The 25,792-nt window shown below is 45.0% G+C and overlaps 1 protein-coding gene across 1 annotated transcript in view; it reads left to right on the forward strand.

The window, feature by feature from the left end:
* Positions 1 to 6,889: 6,889 nt before the first annotated feature.
* Ywhae (tyrosine 3-monooxygenase/tryptophan 5-monooxygenase activation protein epsilon) overlaps positions 6,890 to 25,792 on the forward strand; it is a 54,056-nt gene continuing 35,153 nt past the window's right edge. Inside the window, exon 1 of the mRNA XM_004667862.3 lies at positions 6,890 to 7,060. Within this exon, the coding sequence (XP_004667919.1) occupies positions 6,997 to 7,060 (64 nt within the window). The 5' untranslated portion in view covers positions 6,890 to 6,996. The remainder of the gene's footprint in view (positions 7,061 to 25,792) is intronic.

The raw sequence follows: 25,792 nt of genomic DNA on the forward strand, positions 1-25,792 counted from the left end.
ATTGGTGTCCTGTGACTTCTTTGATTCCTTCGATTTCCTCTTTGAGTTCCTCTTTGACTCCTTTGATTTGTTCTCTGACTTCTTTGAACATAATTACAATCTTTCTTTTGAAATCTTTCTCAGGCATTTCCTCTAACTCATTCTCACTGGAGGTAATTTCTGATGCATTAATACTTTTAGGTGGATTTATATAGTCTTGCTTTTTAGTGTTTCTTGTGTTATAATGTATATATCTTTGCATCTTGGATTAAGTTAATGCTTGGATTTTCTAGCTAGCTAGGTATTCTCAGCTGTATCTATTGATTTGATGTTATATCTTTTCAGGGTAGGAGCTTAAAGTGTTAAGTGTGGCTCTTGAGACTCTGAGAGTATCTACAAAGGTGCTCCTAGGGGTTGAGTTTCCCTGCTATGGGAGTATTCAAGTAGGCTGAGTAGAATAAAATACAGGTAGATTCTAAAAGTTAACTAAACACTGTACCCATTCAGTCAAAAACAGCCCCAAGTATGTATGCCAGAGTAGTTATTATAACAACCAGATCCTCTATCAACATAGAGGTTAAAATTTCTCGTCTGTTGAGGGATCCAAGTCAGCTTGTGACCAAGTGAGACCCTTCCCTGGTGCAATCCCAGTTACCTTGGATGGTTTTGGTCTCAAGTCAAGTTGCTGCCTGGTCGTCGGGCTGCTGTTCTGATTTCTGGAGGGGGGCACTGACTTTTCCTGCGGGGCCAACTGAGCCTGGCAAGTGTGGCCCTAAGATCAGCACACCCACTGTTGGAACTGCTGCTGCTAAAGCTGCCTCTGCTGAGTCTGTCACTGCTGCTGCTGAAGCTGTTGCTGCTGGGCCCACCGCTGCTGCTGCTGCTGTAGCTGCCACTGCTGGAGCCATCGCTGCCTCTGAAGCTGCTGCTGCTGGTTCTGCCACTGGTGCTGCTACTGGATCTGCTGCTGCTGGGGCCGCTGTTACCGGTGCCAGAGCCGGTGAAGTTGCTGCCGGGCTCTGCTCCTGCTTGGGTCCTGCTGTCGGCTCAAGTTGGCGTGGCCGGGTCCTGGGATGGCTGCTCTATTGGCTGGAGCTGGGCACAGGCGGTGGGGGAGGGGAGGGAGCCGCAGCTGCTCTGGTTCTCTTGCTGTTCCACGTGTTCTTCTTGCCGCTCTCCCTTCACATTTCCTGAGTTGCGGAGAGCGTGGTGTGAGTGGAAGCTCCTGTGCCTGGCTTTTCCTGCGGCTGGAGCTGAGTCTGGCGGCTTTCTGTTGTGCTGCCGCAGTTGGCGGAGCTGCTGGGGCCGCTTTTGCCAGCCTGTGCGGGCTCTGGATGCTCTGGATCTCTTCTACTTCTCTGCTGCTGCTTCAATTTCCTATACACCTCACTTTTTAGTCAAAGTGTATATTTTGCTGAGTTTTTTTGGTCTTTCCCCCCCCCCAGGCTGCTTTGGCATGGTACCTACGCTGCCATCTTAACTGGAAGTCCAGGCCTTCTTTTTCTAACACGATTTAAATACGTCCATGTGATTACATGTTCCCATTCTATCTTGATATTCTTAGAGTTGGGGTTTTTTTTTGTAATTTTTTTTTTATGAGAGAGAGAGAGAATTCGTGCACCAGGGCCTCTAGCTGCTGCAATTAAACTTCAGATGTGTGCAGCATCTTGTGCACATGTATATATATGAGTATTAGGGATTTGAACCAAGGCCGGCAAACTTTGCAAATAAGGCTTTAACTGCTGAGTGATCTCCTTAGCTTGTACTTTATTTATTTATTTATTGAGGTAAGGTCTTGGCCTAGCCCACTCTGATCTGAAATTCACTATGTAGTCTCAGGCTGGCCTTGAACTCACAGTGATTCTCCTACCTCAGCCTCCCAGGTGCTGGGATTAATGGCTCTATGCCCGGCAACTATTTTTTAAAGTATTTTATTTAATTACTTGTGTGTGTAAGAGAGAGAGGTGTGTGGGGGGGAGAAAATGATCATACCAGGACCTCTAGCCACTGCAAACAAACTCCAGATGCTCACATCACCTTGTACATCTAGCTTTATGTGGGTACTAGGGTATTGAACTCAGGTCCTTAGGTGTTGTAGGCAAGCACTTTAACCATTGAACCATCTCTCCAGTCCAACTTTTTTTTTTTTTTTTTTTGAGGTAGGGTCTCATTCTAGCCCAGGCTGACCTGGAATTCACTGCTCTCAAACTCATGGTAATCTTCCTACCTCTGCCTCCAGAGTGCTGGGATTAAAAATGTGTGCTACCATGCCTGGCTCCAACTTTTTAAAAAATATTTTATTTATTTATTTGACAGAGAAAGAAGGAGAGAGAGAGAATGGGTGCACCAGGGCCTCCAGCCACTGCAAATAAATTCCAGACGCATGTGCCCCTGTGCATCTGGCTTATGTAGGTCCTGGGGAATTGAGCCTTGAATTGGGGTCCTTAGGCTTCACAGGCAAGTGCTTAACTGATAATCCATCTCTCCAGCCCCATTTTCTTGAAATGCCATTTCAGCCAGGCGTGGTGGCACACACCTTTAATCCCAGCACTTGAGAGGCAGAGGTGGGAGAATCGCTATGAGTTCAAGGCCACCCTGAGACTACATAGTGAAGTCCAGGTCAGCCTGGGCTAGAGTGAGACCCTACCTCGAAAACACAAACAAACAATAAAAAAAAAAGGAAAAAAAGAAAGGCCATTTAATTCAGCACCTGGGTCAAACAGACATCTAGAGAACATTCTACCCAAATGCTATAGAATATACATTCTTCTCAACAGCACATAGGACTTTCTAGAAAATAGATAACATATTATGGACAAAGCAAATCTTAACAAATACAGAAAGATTGAATACTTCCTTTTATTCTATATTATCACAACGGAATAAAACTTTTTTTTTTTTGTCTCAAGGTAAGGTCTCACTTTAGCTCGGGCTGACCTGGAATTCACTATGGAGTCTCAGGGTGGCTTTGAACTCACGATGATCCTCCTACCTCTGCCTCCCAAGTGCTGAGATTAAAGGTGAGCACCACCAGACCCAGTTTGGAATAAAAACTAATAATCAGGGCTAAAGAAATGGCTCTGTGGATAAAGTCCTGAGTTCTGAAGCCTGAGTACTTGAGTTCCATCCCGATACTTCACATTAAAAGCCAATTCTCACATGCTGAATGCAAAATGAGAGACAGAGACAGAACTTCCTAGAAGCTCAAGTAAGCATGGCAGAGTAAGATTCAGAGAACTGTGCCTCAAACAAGATAGAATGTCAAAGGCTGACTCAACTCAAAAGTCATTCTCAGCCGGGCGTGGTGGCGCACGCCTTTAGTCACAGCACTCAGGAGGCAGAGGTAGAAGGATCGCCACAAGTTTGAGGCCACCCTGAGACTACATAGTGAATTCCAGGTCAGTCTGAGCTAGAGTGAGACCCTACCTTAAAAACAAACAAACCAAACCAAACCAAAGTCATCCTCTGACCTTCACATGCATGCAATGGCATGCACATGCCCATATGAACACATAAACACATACTTGAACATACACACACACACACACACACACACACACACACATACACACACACACACACACACACGCCCTTAGGGAAATGGAAGGAACACTGCAAAATTCCTTTTCTAAAGTCAGTATCTCCGGGCATGGTGGCGTATGTCTTTAATCCTAGCACTTGGGAAGCAGAGGTAGGTGCATGAATTCAAGGCCACCCTGAGACTCCACAGTGAATTCCAGGTCAGCCTGCCTCACAGAAAAACTCTACTTTGAAAAACAAACAAAAAAAAATTTTTTTTGAAGAAACTAGCAATAGAACATAACTCACCACCATAAATACTACATATGACAAACCTATGGACCTGACCTGGCATGGTGGTGCACACCTTTAATCCCAGCACTTGGGCGCAGGTAGACCTTGGAAAGTGTCAGCTGCTGGCCTAGAAAGAATGTCCAGGTTGCAGGAGCTCAGCAGAATGGTTGTTCCAGGCTACCTGGGACCTGGTACTTCTGTGGCATGCCACCTAGATAGGAATGTTGACAGTCATGTCCTAAGACCTCAGCCTTGCTTGGCCTCTCCTGTGCACCTTGAATGGTCTGTCTTGAGGGTACCTCCGAGGGTGTTGGTGACAGGAGGAAAACTGGAAAGCTAGACCCACCCCAGAGTGACAGCGTGAGTTCTAGAGGATCAGCAAGGGCCATACCCGCAAATGTGACCCAAGATACTCCTGAGGCCTTAGAGATCCCCAAGAAAAGGGACCCTTGTTCTCTCTACAGCCAATTACAGTTTTTCAGACAAATAGGCAGAAGCCTTTGGGCCCCAGACTGGGGACAGCAAAATGACAGCCAGGTGGGTCACCAGCCAGCCTGGCCCCCTGCTTACAGCTCAGTTACAGACAAGGGGAGGTAGGTTTAACTTGGCGATTTTCTCCAGCCCTAGAATACCTTCCTCAAGCTCACCCTGCAGAGCTGTGACAAGGACAGTGTCTTTTTTTTTTTTTTTTTAATTTTTCATTGCTTATCAGTGTCTTTTTTATTTATTTTCTTGAGAGAAAGAGGCTGATAGAGAATGGGTGTGCCAGGGCCTCCAGTCATTGTAAAGGAACTCCAGACATATGGGCCACCTTGTGCATATGGCTTATGTGGGTCATGGAGAATCAAATCTGGGTCCTTTTTGGCTTCACAGGCAAATGCCTTTACCACTAAGCCATCATAGTACTCAAAGCACTTGGCTGGGGCACTGCTAGTCTACATGTAGTCTGTGGGTTTCTTCCCCTGGTTGTCCAGGGCTTAGATGTTGCCTCCAACTCTGTGAGCATTTCAATAAGGCTGACTTTCTCACTGTGGCCTCATGATGAAGAGCTGTCTCATGGAGTTTCACTGCATTTACACTGGACCTTGCATTGAGCAACACTTTTACAGTCTGGGATGCCCACGTGCACAGGCAATGTGCCGAGGAGCCCCAAAATGGCAATCATGTGCCTCCAGATTAGTCCCAACATCAGTAAGAAGTGTGACACATTCGGAACTCAGGCTCATGCAGCAAGGATGCTGTGTACAGAGGACAGCAAGAGCTTCACATACCCAATGCTGCCTGAGGTACAGGCATGGCAGATGGGGTGCTGCCATTGATCCACCCAGGCACCAGCCACCAGCAGAAGTTGCACACACTGCGCCTTGTCACGTGTAGGGGTGTGACCTGGTTGACCCAGGCCAGGCACCACCCTCAATCAGCTGCTGCAGATGCAGGTTGTCACCTCACTGAGCTGCCTCATGCTTAGGGTGCCCTCTACCCAGAAACCTGTCCCCCAGGACTGCATGTGGCTCACAAGGCAGGGCACTTCCACCTCTGGGCACAGACTCCCGCACTGGGACCTGAGCTGGGACCCCAGCCTCGCTCGTTGAGACAGTCTTACCATGGGATCAAGTGACACTCTGCCCTCTTGAATGGTTGGGGCCATAGCAGTGTGTCACCTCTCTCAGCTAGCTTCTTGTCCCTTGTCTTTGGTGTTTTTTTTTTTGAGAGTAGAAAGAGTGACTGAGTATGGACTTCCAAGGGCCTCTTGACACTACAAACAAATTTCATATGCATGGTTTTATGTAGGTATTGGGGAATTGAACCTGGCTTTGTAAGCAAGTGCTGTTAACCACTGCGCCAACTCCCAGGCACAACCACTTTTTTTTTTTTTTTTTTTTTGAGACAGGTGTCATGTAGCCTAGATTAGCCTGGATCCAACTCAGTATATAGCCGGAGATTACCTTGGAACTCCTGATCCTCCTGCCTCAGCCTCTCCAGTGCAGGGATTTGCCAGACCCCTTTCCAACTCGGGTAGACCTGGGTAATGCTTGGGGACTTCAGAACCATCATGTGCTAAATAGAATTTATGTCTTTTTCTGCATTCCATTAACAGCTCTTCTCAGCATTCTTATTCATTCATTTATTTTGAGATAGGGTCTTATTCTCTAACTCAGGCTGGCCTGGAAATCACTGTGGGGCCAAGGCTGGCTTCAAACTCACAGCAATCCTCCTGCCTTTTAGTCCTTAGTCACTAGGATTATAGCCATAAACCATCGCATCTGACTGCCTCTGCTTTTCTTTCTTTTGTCAGTGATACTGCTTACTCTTTCCAGGGAAGATAGGAAGCCAATTTTTGTCTTATTTCCCCTCACAATTCCTCTCCATATCTAATCAGCTACAGACTTGTGGTTTAAGTAGTGCTGTTCCTATTTGTCTTTTCTTTTCTTTCGAGGTAGGGTCTCGCTCTAAGCCCAGGCTGATCTGGAATTCACTATGTAGTCCCAGGGTGGCCTCGAACTCATGGCTCTCCTGCTACCTCTGCCTCCCCAGTGCTGGGATTAACGGCGACCGCCACCACACCCAAGCCTTAAAGGCAAGGCTAAAGAAGAGAAGAAAATGATTACAGTCAATGTGCACGCGAGAGAAGCTAGGTGTGAAAACGAGAGTTGTCATCTGTCAACCCTTGCAAGCACCCCAACTCTCTAACCAATGGTTAAGAGGATTTTAAAAAGGCGCTGGGTTGGGCTGAAAAAAAAATCAGGCACGGCTGGACAGGTCAAATTGATTTCAATAAGGAAGGCCTGCCATTGCCAAAAAAAAGAAAGAAAGAAATCATCACAGCCGCCGGTTCTCCTGCAGGCTAGTGCCCGGCCCTCCTGGTCTCCATTCTGCCCGGCTCCCATCTGGGCGGCTCTCCTGTGCAGCAGTCGCAGTTCCCGCCTCGGTGCGCGGGCGCCCTCGGGGAGCCGACGTAGGAGGGGCGTCTGTCTCTCCAGTTCCAGCCTTTTCTGGCGCCGAACTCCCCGACCCGCCCCCCGCGCCAGTTGCCAGGGAGCGGTTGCCATAGGAGCTGAGCAGTTGTCCGCGTGCGCAGGCGGAAGTCCCGGATTGAGGCGCCGCCATTTTTTGCTGCTCGGACGCGGAGGAGAGGTTGAGCGAGAGTCGGAGACGCTATCCGCTTCCATCCATCGCGCAGACCCTGCCGGAGCCGCTGCCGCTATGGATGATCGGGAGGATCTGGTGTACCAGGCGAAGCTGGCAGAGCAGGCTGAGCGATACGACGGTGAGTTTGGGGAGGACACCGGGGGGCTGGAAATTCTCGGACCCTCTGCCGCCGCCGCCGCCCACAGAGGCCGGGGAACCCGAGACAAAATGGCCGGCCTCGTCTCGGAGCCTGGCCCGGGGACGTGGATTGGGCGAAAAAGCAGGAAATGGCCGGTGTGCTCCCGGGGCGACGGGAGTCTCCGGGCCCAGGAGTTTGACCCCTTCGGTGTCCCGAGCGGCCGACGCTGGCGAGCCGGCAGGCCGAGGTGACAGGGTGGAGGAGTTGGTTGTAAAATGGCGGCTGGGGTGGGGGGAGGGAGGGCGAGTCCCGGGGCGGGGGAGGGGGAGGAGATGGCGGGTGCCGGCTCCCGGCGCGCCGTGCCCAGGGGCGGCTTCGGGGGCAGCGCCGGGGATGTGAGGAACCGTCGGGTGGGGGCTGATGGCAGAAGCAACACCCGCCGCGTTAGGAAGTGGGAAATCAGGAACGGTGGCGCGGGCGCCTTTCGGGGAAATATGGCGGGTGGGGGCGGTGGCTTTTCCCCGGAGGCCCCGTGTGGGGCGGCGGCTGTGCAGTCTCACAAAGGAGAGCCCTGCGGAGCGGAGGGCTTCCTGGGGGGGGACCCTGCCTCGGAGGGAGTGGGAATCACGGCCAGATCGTCCTCAGGTGGAGGCACGCTGAGATGCTGCGATTGGATTTCTTAGCCCGTGGCGCCGGCGCACCTTGGGAGGGTGGTGGTGGTGGGGGATTTTTTTTCCGACCTCGCCTGCTTTCCAGGGTGGTGCTTCAAAACCTTACCCAGGCTCGGTTTCCTGCTGTCTTTTCTCAGGCTTCTGAAACACTGGGTTCTCGTAGGTAGAACCTAGAACGGGAGAGAAGAACCACGATTCCTCGTGTCCTGCTCATTGCAGCGCCCGTGCCTCAGTCCACCCATTACTAAAAATGGGTGGCTTTCCTATTTATTTACACACATCATTGTGACACACAGAAAAGACCTGTTGAAAAAAGAAATACAGTCATTTTCAATAATGCTTGGTAATTTTTTTTTTTTTTTTGGTTGACTATCCAGCTTGGAATGCATGTCCTTTGATTTGAGAATCTTAACCCATTCCAGGCACTCCACTGTGTCTTGGGACAAGATTTTTCATTGTGAATGTAGGTGATGCTGTTCTTTTTCTCTTAACCATTTTTTTTGACTTTAAATGGCTTTATGTACAAGTTAGTTCCTCTTTGTTCCCTGATCCTTCTCTTTCCCTTTTTCCCTTCCCCCTTCACGTTGTGCTGGGGATTGAACCCTGTGCCTAGTAAGTACATGCTAGCCTGATAGTGCTCCATCTCAGTGCTTCCGTCCACATCCCTTTCCCCGACCTACATAATTCGGTTACCTGACATCCATCAAACTAGTATTTAATAATGAAAAATTACATGTGATTTCTTTGGTGTTAATGCTTTTGTGGGATAGGATAGGATGAGACATGGTTGGAATCAAGTGCTTTTGGGCCATAGGTTTTTAATTATTTAAGCCATTTATTTTTCGAAAGTTAGGTAGGGCATTTTCCTTTGTATACTAGGTTGGTCATATGGGTAGCTTTTGGGCTGGTCTTACAGTATCATAAATTAGCATTCAAGGATTTGAAAAGTAGAACAAAAGATTTCAAAATCTCTAATTTAGGAATAATACTAAGCTAAATTTTGTCTTGTAGGTTTTTACTTTTTATTTTATTTATTTGAGAGAGAAGCAGATAGAATGAGCACACTAGGGCCATCAGTCCCTGTGATGAACTCCAGACGCATGTGCCATCTTGTGCATCTATTTGGCTGTCGTGGGTTCTGGGGAATTGAACCTGGTTCCTTTGGTGGTGCAAGCAAGTGCCTTAACTGCTAAGTCATTTCTCCAGACCGCTTGTAGACTTTTAAATTGTTACTTATATAGAACAAGACATTTGGGGGAATAAGTTGGAGTACAGCTCAAGGTCAGCTTTTTTTAAGTTTTAAAAATGTTTTTAAACAACACATATTTTAATTTATTTGAGTGAGAGAAAGGCAGAGAGGGAAGAATGGGTGTGCCATGGTCTCTAGCTGCTGCAAATGAATTCCAGGTGCATGCACTTGCCTTGTGCATCTGGCTTACATGGGGATTCAAACCTGGGTCCTTTCTTTGCATGCAAGTTCCTTAACTGCTAAGCCATCTGTCTCTCCAGCCTTCAGCTTGGTTTTTATTTTGATATGTTCAAAGTTCAAAGCGTATTGCTTGTAATGAAAGTCCCCATACCTCATACTTCCAAATTAAGTTTCCCTCTTAGTCTAGTGTCTTGAGACAAAAACTTGAAATAATATTTGACTGCTTTCTGTTTTGTGGGGATTAGGCTCTGAGTAAACTTACTGTGGTAACTAAAAAAGATTTGGGGTAGCATTTCCTTTTTAAGATAGCTTTTTAAAACCAATTTAGAAGCTTACATGACTGTCGATTCCAAGCAAATAAATGGCAGATTAGTTCTGTTTTTAAATTTTATTTATTTGCAAGCAGAGAGAGAGAGGAGACAGACAGAATGGGTGGGCCAAGGCCTCTAGCCACTGCAAACGAACTTCATATGCATGCACTCCCTTGTGCATCTGTCTTATGTGGATACGAGGGAATCAATCCTGGGTCCTTTGGCTTCGCAGACAAGCACCTTAACTGCCAAGCTATCCCTGGCAGGTTAGTTTTAAGTCATGTTTTGGATTTGAGTGTATTTGAGAAAGGGGGCAGGAAGGGAGAGAGAAGAACGGGTGCACCAGGGCCTTCAGCCACTGCAAATGCATGTGCCACCTTCTAAATCTGGCTTCCGTGGGTTCTGGGCAATTGAGCCTGGGTCCTTAACTAAGCCATCTCTCCAGCTCCCTCCCCCTTTTTGAGGCAGGGTCTCATTCCAGCTAAGGCTCCCTTGGAACCCACTCTAGCAGCCCAGGTTTCAAACTCCTACCTCCACCTCTAGAGTGCCATGATCATAGGCATGTGCCATGGTGCTTGGCTATGTGGGTTTTTTTTTTCCTAAGGTAGGAGGATCTTTCTCTAGCCAAGGCTGACCTGGAATTCATTATGTAGTCTCAGAGTGGCCCTGAACTCACAGCGATCATCTCTGCCTCTTGAGTGTTGAGATGAAAGGTGTGCACCACCACACCTGGCTTGGCTGAGGATTTTTTTTTTTCAATATTTATTTGAAAGCAAGAGTAGTATGTATGAGTATACCAGGGCCTCTGGCCATATATCTCAAACAGACTCCAGACACGTGCCGCTTTGTGCATCTGGCTTCATGTGGAAACTGGGGAGTTGAACCCAGGCAGTTAGGTTTTGCAGGCAATCACTTTTAGCCTCTGCGCCATCTCTGGAGCCCTTGCTGAGGATTTTTGGCCAAAGCCTTTGAGGTTGTTCACAGTACAAGTCACATGCTGACTATTTATTATGATCCCCCTATCAGTATCTAAAGGGGGAAGGAAATAGGATCTACAAGGTTGAAGAACCATCATCCTTTGACGGTGGGGACATAAGGATGGGATTCAGTAGAAGTGGAGTGGAAGCAAATTGACCCCACAAAATCAGTCTGCATCCGTTCCTTTACTAGCGATGATAACTAAGTTTTTTTTTTTTTAAATTTTTTTGTTCATTTTTATTTATTTGAGAGTAACAGAAAGAGGGAGGGAGGGAGGATGAATGAGCGCTCCAGGGCCTCCAGCCACTGCAAGAAACTCCAGACACATGGCCCCCTTGTGCATCTGGCTAATGTGGGTCCTGGAGAATTGAGCTTCGAACCAGGACCCTTAGGCTTCAGGCAAGCGCTTAACCACTAAGCGATCTCTCCAGCCCCTAAGTTGTTTTTAAAAGTATATTTACTTATTTATTGAGATGGAGACAGATAGAGAAAAAGAGAATAGGGCACACTGGGGCCTCCATCCAGCTGCTGCACATGAACTCTAGACACATGTGCCACTTGGTGTATCTGGCTTATGTGGGTCCTGGGGAATTGAACCTGGGTTGTTTGTTTTGGCAGGCACATGCCTTAACTGCTAAGTCATCTCTCCAGCTCCCCCCTTTTTTTGGTTGTTTAAATGAGAGAAAGTTGGCATGCCTGGACCTTCAGCCATTGCAGTTGAACTCCAGACTAGTGTGCCATCTTGTGCACATGTGACCTTGTGCGCTGGCTTCACCTTGTGCATCCGACTTGGATGTGGGATCTGGAGGGTTTAACATGAGTCCTTAGGGTTCACAGGCAAATGCCTTAACTGCTAAGCCATCTCTCCAGCCCCATAAGTATATATGTTTTTTTTGGTAGGGTCTCACTGTGGTCCAAGTTGACCTGGAATTAACTATGTAGTCTCAGGATGGCCTCGTCACAGTGATCCTCTTACCTCTGCCTCCCAAATGCTGGGATTAAAGGCATGTGCCACCATGCCCAGCTTTTTCCAATTTCTTGAGGTAGTGTCTTGCTCTAGTGTAGGCAGAACTGGAATTCACTGTGTAGTCTCAGTGTGGCCTCAAACTCAAGATGATCCTCCTCTGCCTCCTGAGTGCTGGGATTAAAGGCATGTGTCACCATACCATGCCCGGCTGATAACTAAGTTTTTTTTTTTAAAGAAACTATTTGAGAGAAAGGGAGAAAGGACACATCAGGACCTCCGACCACTGCAAATCAACTCCATACACATGTGCCGCCTTGTGCATCTGGCTTTATGTGGGTACTGGGGAATGGAATGTGGGCCTACGGCTTTTCAGGCAGGTACTTTACCTGATAAGCCATCTCTCCACCCTCCATAACTAAGGTGTGTGTATGTGTTGACAAGAAGTGATCACATAGTACTAACTAAAAAGTGTTTTGGGTATGGGGAGTGAAAGAGACGACATTGGAATGATTTGGTTTTGAAGTACTTAGATATAAATGTTGGCCTTTCAGCTGACTTCCTATCCTTCTGTTACTGCCTTAGGCTTGTCTTGTATTTTGCATGCTGTGTGGGACTTAGTGCCTAAACTGTCCTTGGTTAGTTCTACCCTGGAGATGTGAAGTCAATTTATATAGATTATGTAGTGGTCCTGGAAGCAAGTTTAATTTGTGTTCAGGAACAGGTTGTTGTTTGTTTTGTTTTGTTTTGTTTTTTTGAGGTAGGGTCTCACTGTAGCCCAGGCTGTCCTGGAATTCACTATGGAGTCTCAGGGTGGCCTCGAACTCACAATCCTCCTACCTCTGCCTCCCGAGTGCTGGGATTAAAGGCGTGTGCCACCATGCCCGGCGTTTTTTGTTTTTTTGAGATAGGGTCTCATTTTTGGCTCAGGCTGACGTGGAATTCACTCTGTAGTCTCAGGGTGGCCTCGAATTCACAGTGATCCTCCTACCTCTGCCCCCTGAGTGCTGGGATTAATGGCGTGCACCACTATGCCCGGACTGGCAAACAGGTTGGTTTTGAGTTGCAGGTCAGAAATAATTAAAGCTTGAGGCTATGACTATTTATTATACTTAAGTATCAGCTTCATCAGTTGATAAGTCAGTAGTGTAAGAAATAACTTTTGTTTATTTGTAGCCATAAATCAAGTTCTTCATGTCCTCATATAGGGCAACGTCTTACTTTTCCACATATATATATATATATATGCACCATTAGTATAGAATATTAAGGGCTATGAAGGGGAAGAAAAAATTTAGGAAGGTAAGAGATTTAACTTGGACCTCATGCCTGCTAGATCAGTGTCCTACCACTGAACTCTATCTCCAGTTCTTCTTTCCTCTCCCATCCATTCCCTTCCCCTCTACTCCCTTCCATTCCCTTCCTTTCCTCTCCATTCCCTCCCCTCCCCTTCCTTCCTTCCTTCCTGAGGGGGGGAGAGAGAATGGCCACACCAAGGCCTCTAGCCACTGCAAACAAACTCCATATGTGTGCACCACTTTTATGTGGATCCTGGGGAATCAAACCTGGGTCCTTTGGCTTTGGAGGCACACCCCTTAACCAATAAGCCATCTCTCCTGTGCCTCCAGCTCTCTTAATTGAGATAGGGTCCCACTCTAGCCCAGGCTTACTTTTAACTCAACATAATATTCCTACCTTAGGAATGCTGAGATTATAGGCATGAGCCACCATGTTGGTTCAGCCCTCTATTTTGAGACACAGACTCACAAAATTGCTCAGACAGGTCTTGAATTTGCCTCAGCCTCCCAAGTAGCTGGTATTATAAATTTACCACCCTAGACCTTCCAAAAACTGTTCCTCCATCTCCTCCTTTTGAGCACAGTGGTCAACATGTGGGCTTGTATGGCAGTTACTGTTTTTGTCTCTTTCTAATTTTCATACTGTTAAGATGGCTTCATGGGAGGTGAGGTTAATTTTTTCATGGTCACTTTCAGTTTACTCTGAACACATCAATAGCAGAAATACATTTTGAGCCACTGACTCCAGAGCTGTCTTGAAACTCCAAAGTCTCACCTTAATAACTTATTCTGTTAGTGAAAATGGGGAACATGTTTTAAGTTAACTCCTTGTTACGTCTTATGGAAAAGTAGATAATAAAGTAACTTTATTTAATGAGTTTATATCAGCTATCAGTTCTTTTGGACTATAGGCCAGTGATTTTTCCTTTAATGAGTTATATTAAATAAATTGTCTTTCTCGTATTTAACCATAACCATGTAAACAGAATTAGATAATGCAACTTTTTTTTTTTTTAAGTAATTGTTTTTTTTGAGGTAGGGTCTGTCTCTAGCCCAGGCTGTCCTAGAATTCACTATATAATCTCAGGGTGGTCTTGAATTTACGACAATCCTCCTACCTCTGCCTCCCAAGTGCTGGGATTAAAGGTGTGCATCACAACGCCTGGCCTAAAGGAAATTTTAAAAAATTACTATTTTTAATTTTGTTTATTTATTTGTTTGAGAGAGACAGAGAAAGAGGCAGAGAGAATGGTCACACTAGGACCTTCAGCCAGTGCAAATGAATTCCAGATGGCATGCACCACCTTGCGCATCTGGCTTAAGTGGGTGCTGGGGAATTGAGCCTTGAACCAGGGTCCTTAGGCTTCATAGGCAAGCACTTAACCACTAAGCCGTCTCATCAGCCCCTCAAATAATTTTTTTATTTGAGAGTGAGAGAAAGAGGCAGATACAGAGAATGGGCATGCCAGAGCCTCCAGCTGCTGCAAACGAGTTCCAGATACATGTGCCACCTTGAACATCAAGCTTACTTGGGTCATGGGGAATTGAACCAGAGCTTTTCAGGGAAGCGCCTTAATTGCTAAACCATCTCTTCAATGGGGATAATGCAGTTTAAAAAATTCCTTCTACGTGTCTGACACAAGATGCCTATATTCCTAGCACTTGGGAGGGGGACACAGAAAGCTCTTAACCAAACTGTGGTGGCTCATGCCTGAAATCCCAGTACTTGTGAGGCCAGGGCTAGCCAAAGCTACAAATAGTAAATTTGGCTCTCATCTCTTCCCCCCCCCAACACCAAAAAAGGATGCTTATTTGTGTGTATTTCAGATTTTTGTACGTATTTTGTATTTTTTTTTCCAGGTAGGGTCTCACTCTAACCCAGGCTGACCTGGAATTCACTATGGAGTCTTAGGGTGGTCTTGAACTCACAGCAATCCTCCTACCTTTGCCTCCTGAGTGCTGGGATTAAAGGTGTGTACCACCACATCTGGCTCAGTATTGTGTATATTTTATTCTGTTGTCTTACAAGGTTGGGATGTAAGTGAAGTGATGGGGGAGGGCAGTATAGTGATTCTCCTAGCCCCCCTTATGACATTAAATGGTGAAGGTAGAGCTTGACATTTGCTGACCTTCAGACTAGTACACTTCCAGAGCCACTCACAAAGATCTATATATAAGTCAGTAAGGAGGTGCCTTCTAGGGGAGGCACTATGCTCATTTCTGTAGTGGTTACTATCTATTTTGCTTGATTTTTGTTTTAAGATAGTTTTTTTTTTTTTTTTTGAGGTAGGGTCTTACTAGTCCAGGCCAACCTGGAATTCACCATGTAGTCTCAGGGTGGCCTCGAACCCACAGTGATCCTCCTACATCTGCCTCCCAAATGCTGGGATTAATGGCACATACCACCATACCCAGCTTGAGACAGGGTTTTGCTATGTAGCCCAGACTAGCTTTGAATTGGTTGGTGGCTTTCCTGCTTCAGTCTCCTGAGTACTGGGATGTCAGGCAGGCACTAGCATTCCTAGTCCCAGATAGTGTCTTGAGTCCATTGTTGATGTTTATGATTTAACTTGAGATGCCTTTTAAAATTTTTGTTTTGGGCTGGAGAGATGGCTTAGCGGTTAAGCGCTTGCCTGTGAAGCCTAAGGACCCCGGTTCGAGGCTCGGTTCCCCAGGTCCCACGTTAGCCAGATGCACAAGGGGGCGCACGCGTCTGGAGTTCGTTTGCAGAGGCTGGAAGCCCTGGCGTGCCCATTCTCTCTTTCTCTCTCTCCCTCTACCTGTCTTTCTCCCTGTGTCTGTCACTCTCAAATAAATAAATAAAAAATGAACAAAAAAAATATTTAAAAAAATTTTTTTTGTTTTGTCTTGTTTTTTGAGGTCTCCCGCTAGTCCATGCTGACCTGGAATTCATTATGTAGTCCCAGGATGGCCTCGAACTCACCGCCATCCTCCTACATCTTCCTTCAAGTACTGGTATTAAAGGCATGTGCCACCACACCCGGCACTTTTAAACAAACTATTTCTTAGAAAGCATGCCAAGGCCTCTTGCAACTGCAAAGGATCTGCAAGCTGATGTGCCATTTTATGTTTTTCAGGTAGGGTCTCACTGTAGCCCAGGCTGACTTGGAATTCACTGTGTAGTCTCAGGGTGGCCTCAAAGTCACGCTGTTCTTCCTAACCTCTGCCTCCCATGTTTTGAGATTAAAAGTGTGTGCCACCATGTCTGCCTTCCTACTTTGTTAAAAACCATGGTTTATCATTGTCTCTGCTGGGACGTGACTAGACATGCAATTCCACACAGTGCTAAAATACTTTTACTTTCTCATCTTTGTATAAATGAAGGTCCTTAAAGCTGCCTGGTTTCATAAAAAGGTGCCAGTCCTATAATCTTAACCCTGGGAGGCAGAGACAGGAGGATCCCTGAGGCTTGATTTTTTTTTTGGCCAATCAGTCTAGCCTAATTGGCAAGCTCCAGGCCAGTGAGATACCTTGTGTAGCAGTGTCTGGCACAAAACATCTGGCCAGAAGCATCTTATTGAAAGAAAAAATTGATTTTTGTCTTATAGTCTCAGTGGGAAGTTTCGTCACGGCAGGAGTAGACAGCTGGTTGCCACATTTCCACAGTAGCAGGAAGTAGAGGGAGTTAGCTAAGTGGGGCTAAATATCTCTATCTAGCAAGGCTCCACCCCCAAAGGCTTATATCACAAGCACATGAAGCTATGGGGGACATTTTACCTTCAACCAACCATAACACCTTGTGTCAAAGGAGGTGGATGGTATTTCTTAGGATGACACCCAAGGTTTTGTGGCTTCCACATTCAGATGTACACAACACATATGCACCTACACATATACCATCTACGATGTTAAAAGGTTTGAGGGCCAGTAGTTGGCACATGACTTGTAAATGTTTCTGCTAGCCTAGATAGCTGTAAGATATACTTCAGTCATTAAAGGGTAGTGAGGAACACATATACTAATAATTAATCTAAATTGACAAACTGAATTGCCATTATAAGTATGGTTTGAATGCATTCATTAACTAAATGATGGTGCTTAACCAGGCCTTAGGAACAACTTCAGAAGCTCATTAAAGTTTACTAAATAGTGGGCTGGAAAGATGGCTCAGCTTGCCTGCAAAGCCAAAGGTCCCAGGTTCGATTTTCCTGTACCCATGTAAAGCCAGATACAAGTTGGCACTTGTATCTGTTTACAGTGGCTGGAGGCCCTGGTGAGCTGATTGTCTCTATCTGCCCTAACTAACTAACTAACTAAATAAAACAAAAAAGTTGCTAAATGGTGGCAAGTCACAATAAAAGGATCATAATTTCTTATTCAAGTTAGGACCCCTTGACAAAGAGGGTTGAAGTAGTTAGCATAAACTAGGGATTGCCCTTGGCTTACAAACTTTGACCCTAAGATAATCTTACTTAAAGTCTTACTGTTACTTCTTAGTCATTGTGTCTGTTGATTTTGTTGGTAGCCTTGCTATTCGACCAGGCTGGCCTTAAATTCAAAATATTCCTTCTACAAGTGTTTTGAGTGGTGAAATTACAGACATAGTAGCATTTTTTTTTTCCAAAGTAGGGTCTCACTCTGGCCCAGGCTGACCTGGAATTCACTGTGTAGTCTCAGTGTGGCCTTGAACTCACAGTGATCCTCCCTTCTCTGCCTCCTGAGTGCTTGTACCACCGTGCCCGACTCAGGTGTCCCCACACCCTGGGTGCCAACTTGTATCTGGCTTTACATGGGTACAGGAAAATCGAACCTGGGACCTTTGGCTTTGCAGGCAAGCTGAGCCATCTTTCCAGCCTACTCTAGCTCTGGCTGACTTGGAGTTTACTATATAATCTCAGGGTGGCCTAGAACTCATGGTGATCCTCCTACCTCTGCTTCCCGAGTGCTGGGAATAGAGGCCTGTGCCTGGCAGTTTTTTCATTTATGAGAAAGTTTGCTAAGCTTTGCCTGTCTCTCACCCCAGAGATATCTTAAATGTAAGTTCTGAAAAATTTGGTTTTCTTTTTCAGATGAATGTAGCATTTGGCAGAACAGAAGATAGATCAAAGGAAAAGAAATCTTTCTTTGTTCCCTTACCACCCTCCAGAGGGGGAATGGGAAAAGTCTAGGATATATGGTAGTTACTGAAAATAGAGCTAGCTGGCATGCCAACCGGTCTGACTGATAATGTCAAAGCCAGATACACTGGTTTGTTATGTCAGCCCTGTGCTAGTTCTGTGTTTAAAAATGTAATAGATGTTGGCTTTAAGCTCAGAACGTGTCCTCTATATTCATTTTTAGTATCAGCCTTATGACTGTTGTGTTTAGAATACCAAATCCTGTTCAGAAGACATAATGACTTTATTTCCTTGTTTTTTTTCAAGGTAGGGTCTTACAGCCCAGGCTGGCCTCCCACCTTGCCCTCCCAAGTGCTTGGATTAAAGGTGTGCACCACTATGCCTGGCCTGAATTCCTTCTACCCAACTAGTCCCACTTGTGCTTTGATGCTGTTTGTGTGTGTGAGAGTGAGTGAAAGTGTGTGTGTGTGTGTGTGTGTGTGTGTCCCAATAAGTTTAGAGTGGCTTTCTTACAAGAACGTGGGTGAGGGGTATTATTTACTGGAGCAGTTTACCAGTGGCTACACTGCCAAAAGGAGATCTCTCTCTACCCCAGCAATTGTTAACTGCCAATAACTTGTGGTAGAGGTGGTGAGAGTCTCTGTAGTATAGGCTGACCTCAAATTTATGGCAGTCCTGCCTTACCCTCCAAAGTGTTGGGATTATAGGCGAACACGTCACACATGGCCTTGAAATTAGTTTTGACTCTTCACCCATTCAATAGATGGCCAGAGGAACTGAACAAATCTGTTTTTGGTAGTTTTGATTTATGATTAAGACTTAACCAAGCTAAAACAGTATGAAATATGTTTAATTCTTCATTTGTATGTGAAATTAGAAGGAGATATTGTACTACTTCTTAAGAGTTTTAACTTATATTTTGGCAGATGTTGTGTAGTACAAAGACCTTGCAATCATTGGATTCCTCAGCTGTATAGTGTTTATATGCATGGTCTACTACTTTTTTTCTTTGCAAGTTGTTTTTATTAACAACCATGATTATAAAATATATCCCATGATAATGCCCTCCTTCCCCCACTTTCCCCTTTGAAACTCCACTCTCCATCATACCTCTTCCCCCTCTCAATTAGTCTCTCTTTTATTTTGATGTCATGATCTTTTCCTCCTATTATGATCATCTTGTGTAGGTAGTGTCATGCATTGTGAGGTCATGGATATCCAGGCCATTTTGTGTCTGGAGGAGCATGTTGTAAGGAGTCCTACCCTTCCTTTGGTTCTTACATTCTTTCTGCCACCTCTTCTGCAATAGACTGAGCTTTGGAAGGTGTGATATGTCTACTAATTTTTAGAGCTATTTGGTGGTTGTAGAATGTAATACTTAACTTGATAGTATTACTGTGAAACATCCAATGTAAAAGGTCAAATATTTTTGCTACGGATCTGTTGACATCATATTAGGAAATAAGCTTTTTTGATTTTTTTTGAGGTAGGGTTTCACTCGACCCAGGCTGACCTGGAATTCACTATGTAGTCTCAGGGTGGCCTTGAATGCTGGAATTAAAGGCGTGTGCCACCATGCCTGGCTTAAGCTACTTTTTTTTTTTGAGTCTGAACAAATTATGCACTTTTAATCATTGAGCCATCTCCCCAGTCCCTCCAATTTATTTAGACCCCGGACTGTTTTTACACTTCCATCTTCCTGCCTTAACTTGGAATGTTGACAGTACATACTATTCCCCCACATCCAGTCATTTAAACTAAGAAAACCTCCATTCCCAGAAAGTTAAGGTTTAAATTCTTCTTCACAACCTGGTAAGTAGTCACATAGCCACTTTACCGCTGAGTTAAGTCCCCAGCCTTGTTCATTTTGTTTTATTTCCAACCAACACTTTTGAGCTGCTCTGCAACTTTTACTTTTCACATTTCCTTCCTTTCCTTCTCAGTTCTCCCTTTCCTTTCCTCTTTCTTTCTGTTTTTCCTGACAGGCTCTGTCTTGTAGTTGTGGCTGGTTTGCTACTTGTACGTAGCACATACTGACTTCCCATTCACAGCAGTCCCCCTGCCTCAGCTTCCTGCATGCTGGGATTGCAGGCATGTGTTATGCCTGGAATGATAAGCATCCAGTTCTTTTGAGACTAGTAATTATAGATTATCCCTCTTTAACACACACCTTTTACTTAATAGATTTGCAATGAAATTTTCATGTTATGTAAATGATAATCAGTGTTAATATTTCTATGTATGATTATTGACTAGGAATTTAACAGTGTTTACATACCAATTGTGTGGGTAATGAAAGAGTTCTGGTTTAAAAAACTTTTCCAAGCCTGACGTGGTAGCATACTGCCTTTAATCCCAGCAGAGGTAGAGGCAGAGGTAGAAGGATGGCATTGAGTTCAAAATCACCCTGAGACTATGTAGTGAAATCCAGGTCAGCCTGGGCTAGACTGAGACCTTACCTTGAAAAAAAAAAAGTTCTGATTAATAGAAAGCTATCAGTTAAATTATACTTAATTCAGGCCCAGAGTAGGTGCATGCCTTTAATCCCAACACAGGAGGCTGAGGTCAACAGATCATTGTGTGAGGCTAGCCTGAGCTATAATGAGGCCGTGCTTCAAAAGTTTGTTTTTTTTTTTTTTTTTTAACTGGGCTGGGGAGATAGCTCGTAAGTTAAGGTGCTTACTTGCAAAGCCTGTCGGATTGGTTTCAATTTCCTAGTTAGTACTCATGTAAAGCCCCGCACCAAAAGTGGCACATGTGTCTGGAGTTTGCTTGCAGTGGCTAGAGGTCCTGGTGTGCCCATTTGCTCTCTCTTTAATAAAAAAAAGTATTCAAAATATCAAAGCAACTTTCATACTCATTTGTAAATAATACATCATGAGTTCTAACTATGTTCTAGACATTTGAGATACATTAATGAACAAAATAGGCAAAAGGTCTCTTCAGGACTATACTCCAGTTAATGTATGAGTGCTTTTTGGATTTACTCTTATTTAAAATTTTTTTACTGTGACTGGTTCTCCCCATGTAGCACATGGCCTCAACCTAAGATCCCCTGTCTCAGCTCCCTTCCTGTATGCTAGAATTCTAGATGTGCATATCATGTCAGAGAAGAACTACTGCTTTTAATATGTAATAAGTTAATCTGAATTACTAACAGCAGTGCTCTATGCAGGGTTCTCTGTCCCACATCAATGACTGCTTCACTGATTACTTGTATAAAGTGCGTTAACAAAACTTTTTATTGTGTGTGTTTGTGGGGATTAGAGGTTGGGTTCTATCTTAATCACTACCACATTTACTCACATTTACTGTGGTAGGGTTTAATTTGAAATCAGAACTTGGTGATTTGGGTAGTTATCCCCTTGTCCTGAGTATCCTCTTCTCTACCTCCTGAGTGCTGGGATTTCGGGTGTATAGCACCATACCCTAGATTTATGTGGGTACTGGGTATCTGAATTCTGATCCTCAAGCTTGTGTGGTAAGTGTCCTTTATTCCCTGAGCCACCTCTGCAGTTCCATAAAATTGTCATAAAATACTTAATTTTCAGCACTGGGAGATGGCTGGGTGGTTGAAGGTGCTTGCTTTCAAAACCTTCTGGCCCAGGTTCAGTTTCTTGGTACCTATGAAAAGCCAGATGCAAAAAGTGGCACCGCCCCCAAACTTAAATAGAACATACTTCAGATGAACATGGTGGTGCACATGTAAGCCTGGCTCCTTAGGATGGTGAGGCTGAAAAACTCTGCATTGGAAGCTAGTTTGGCTGCACACAGATCCTGTTTCAAACCAATGGAAAGAAAAAACTGTCTGAAAGTAAAACTTACTGTAATAATAAAACTTTGTGATAATTCCATCCACTATTAACTACTATGCCTAGGTGCTTACCATTCTCTTAGTTCTCTAGCTCTGTTCAGAAAATTCCACCCATTTTTACAGTTTTAAACTAGGTGTAGATAGCTCAGGCTGGCTTCACACTCCATTATGTAGCTGAGGCTGGCCTTGAAATCGTTATCCTCCTGCCTCCATTATATAAGTTGTGATTACAGGTTTGGGCCTGGGAGAGTAAAGATATCCGGAACTGATTTTCCAAATTTATGAGAGATAGAAAAGAGCTATGTGGTTGTGTACCTTTTACTAGGAGGGCAAGTCATCACTAAAGACAGACAATTAAATTAAAGTTACCTGCCAGCCTGAGCTACCTGGGACCCTGTTTGAAAACAAAAACAAAAACAAAAACAATTTGGGTATACCACCCATTTGTATGTTTTCTATATTTTTGGTTTTTTAAAGTAGAGGTTCACTCCAGCCCAAGCTGACCCGAAATTCATTGTTTCCCAGGCTGGCCTTCAACTCAGGGCAATCCTTTCTCTGCCTCCTGAGTGCTGGGATTAAAGGAGTGTACCACCATGCCTGGGGCATTTAAAAAAATTATTTGAGAGAGTAAGAGAATGGGCATGCCAGGGCCACCAGCCCCTGCAAACAAATTCCAGATGCATGTGCCACTTTGTGCATCTGGTTTTATATAGGTACTGGGGAATCTTTCCAGACTGCCCCCTTTTGTTTTTTTTTTTCCCCCATGGTATTCCTTCTTAAAATTTTTTTTTAAATTTAATTTTTATTAACAACTTCCATGATCATAAGTGATATCCCATGGTAATGCCCCTCCCCCCCACTTTCCCCTTTGAAACGCCATTCTCCATCATATCCCCTTCCCCTCTCAGTCTCTTATTTTGATGTCATGATCTTTTCCTCCTATTATGGTGTTGTGTAGGTAGTGTCAGTCACTGTGAGATCATGGATATCCAGGTCAACCCTCCATTATTTTTTCAAATTTTTATTAACTTCCATGATTATAAAAAATACCCCATGGTAATACCCTCCTTCCCCCCACTTTCCCCTTTGAAACTCCATTCTCCATCATATCCCCTCCAGTCTCTCTTATTTTGATGTCATGATTTTTTTCCTCCTTTTATGATGATGATCTTGTGTAGGTAGTGTCAGGGATTGTGAGGTCGTGGATATCCAGGCCATTTTGTATCTGGAAGAGCATGTTGTAAGGAGTCTTACCCTTCCTTTGGCTCTTACATTCTTTTGCCACCTCTTTCGCAATGGACCCTGAGCCTTAGAAGGTGTGATAGACATACTGCAGTACTGAGCACTGCGGTCATTTCTTTCTAGCACTATGATACCTTCTGAGTTGTCCCAAGGTCACTGTCATCTGAAAAGAGAAGATTCTCTACCAAAAGTGAGAGTAGCATGAATATAACGGCATGAACATTAAGTGAAGTGCTTATTGGGCAGTTTGATAAACGTATATACATTTATCCAGACATCAGCAGACGTTATACCCCTACCCCTTTGTTTTTGAAGTAGGGTCTTGATGTAGTGCAGGCTAGCCTGGAATTTACTCTGTAGTCTTAGGGTGGCCTTGAACTCACAGCAACCTTCTGCAGCTGCCTCCCGAATGCTGAGATTAAGGGCTAAGGGCGTGCATCAACATACTTGGCTGCCCCCCCCCCATCACTCTAGCCTAGGCTGAACCTGGAATTCACTATGTAGTCTCAGGGCGATCTTCCTGCCTCTGCCTCATGAGTGCTGGGATTAAAGGTGTGCGACACCACTCCAGGTTTTTTTTTTTCTTTTTTTTTCTCAAGGTAGGGTTCCACTCTAGTCCAGGCTGACCTGTAATTTGATATGTAATCTCAGGGTGGCCTTGAACTCATAGTGATTGTCCTACCTCTACCTTCCAAATGCTGGGATTTTGGGATTAAAGGCATGTGCCACCATGTCCAGCTTTTTTTCCCCCCGGTTTTTGAACAAATATTTATTTGAGAGAAAGGTGAGAATGAGTGTGCCAGGGCCTCCACTCACTGCAGATGTGTCACCTTGCACATCTGGCTTATGTGGGTACTGGGGAATTGAACCTGGGTCCTTAGGCTTCACAGGCAAGCACTTTGACTGCTGAGGCATCTATGTAGCCCTTTTTTTGGGGGGGGGGGTTTCGAGATAGGGTCTCACTCTAGCCCAGGCTGACTTGGAATTCACTATGGAGTCTCAGGGTGGCCTCGAACTCACAGCAGTCCTCCTGCCTCTGCCTCCAGAGTGCTGGGATTAAAGGCGTGTGCCACCTTGCCTGGCTCTCTCCAGTCCTTATTTTATTTTATTTACTTTTTTGAGGTAGGGTCTTGCTGTGGCCCCAGGCTGACTTGAAATTCACTATAGTTTGTAGGTTTAAACTGACTTTGAATTCACAGTGATCCTTTTATCTCTGCCTCCTGAGTGCTGGGATTAAAGGTGTGTGCCATCTTGCTTGGCTACCTTTTTTTTTTTTTTTTGAGGTAGGATCTCTAACCCAGGCTGACCTGGAATTCACTGTGTAGTCTCAGGGTGGCCTCGAACTCGATGATCCTCCTACCTCTGCCTCCCGAGTGCTGTGATTAAAGGCGTATGCCGCCATGCCCAGCTCTGGCTACCCTTTTTTAAAAAAATAAATTTTAAAAAATATTTTACTTAGTTGAGAGAATGGGAATACCAGGACCAAAAGCCACTGCAAATGAATTCCAGATTCATGTGCCACCTTGTACATGTTGTTTATGTGGGTACTGGGGCATTTACTCTGAATCTTTAGGCTTTGCAGGCAACAGTGCCTTAATCACTAAACCATCTCTCCAGCCCTTAAAGTTATTTTCATTATTTGCAAGCAGTGGGCAGTGAGGGTGCATGTTCTCTAGCTGTTGCAAATGAACTCCAGATGCACGTGCCACTTTGCATCTGGCTTTATGTGGGTACTGGGGAATTAGGTCATTAGGCTTTGTAGGCAGCTACTGAGCCATCTCTCCAGCCCTTTTTTTTTTTTTTTTTTTTTTTTTTTTTGGTTTCTTGAGGTAGGGTTTCACTCTAGCTCTAGTCTCAGGGTGATCCTCCTACCTCTGTCTTCTGAGTGCTGGGATTAAAGGCATGCACCAGCACACCTGGCTCCTAATTTGTTCTTTTACAACAACGTTTGACTCTGTAGTACAGGTTGGCCTTGTTCACAGTGATCTTTGCATCTCTCAGTCTCCCAATGATAGGGTTAAAGGCATGCCAACCCCAACCCCAAGCCCAGTCTCCCCCTTTCCTCCTCACTTCTGTTCTTCTTCATCTTCTTCCTCCTTCTTCTGAGACAAGGTCTTGCATCCCATGCTAGCCTCCAACTTGGCTGTAGCTGTTGATAACCTTAAAGTTCTGATCCTCCTATCTGAGTCACCCACGTGCTGGGGTTACAGGTATGTTTACACAATGAAAACAGTTTACCTTGGGTGTATAACTGGAGTTTTTAAAAAAAATTTTTTTGGTTTTATGTTTATTTATTTATTTGAAAGTAAGAGGCGGGGGGGGGGGGAGAATGGGCACGTCAGGGCCTCCAGCCACTGCAAATGAACTCCAGACGCATGTGCCCCCTTGTGCATCTGGCTAACGTGGGTCCTGGGGAATCGAGCCTCGAACCAGGGTTTCACAGCCAAGCGCTTAACCACTAAGCCATCTCTCCAGCCCAATAACTGGAGTTTTTAAGGCAAAAGCCCACGTTCTGGCAGCCCCGACAGACTACGTTCAGTCACCCTGTTCCCACTGTGCTGGAGAGGAATTCATTCACTGTGGCCACATTGGTAGGAGAAACAAATAAAGGAATCCAGTGAACACAGGTCCATCTCTGGCCTGATGTGAGTCTTGAGTTTATATAGAGGAAGCATTGAGACAAGGGTTAAGATCTATGCATGTAGTACAACAGTATTGGTTGAGAAGTAGTCTGGTTGATCATTATCTTGGTTCTGGTTTTGCAGGGTGGTCTGACAAGTCCTCATTGTCATCACTGTAGGGAATTAATCTGGTTCAAAGATGATCACTTCTCCTCCAGGGTGCTGCCTTACTGTCATGAGGAAGTCATACATAAATACTCTGATCTTAGGGTTTTCTGTGAGGTTTTGCTCTTCCTGGAATTCAGGGGATTGCCTATACCTGAATC

Source organism: Jaculus jaculus, chromosome 9 (assembly GCF_020740685.1).
Source record: "Jaculus jaculus isolate mJacJac1 chromosome 9, mJacJac1.mat.Y.cur, whole genome shotgun sequence".
Taxonomy (NCBI): Eukaryota; Metazoa; Chordata; class Mammalia; order Rodentia; family Dipodidae; genus Jaculus; species Jaculus jaculus.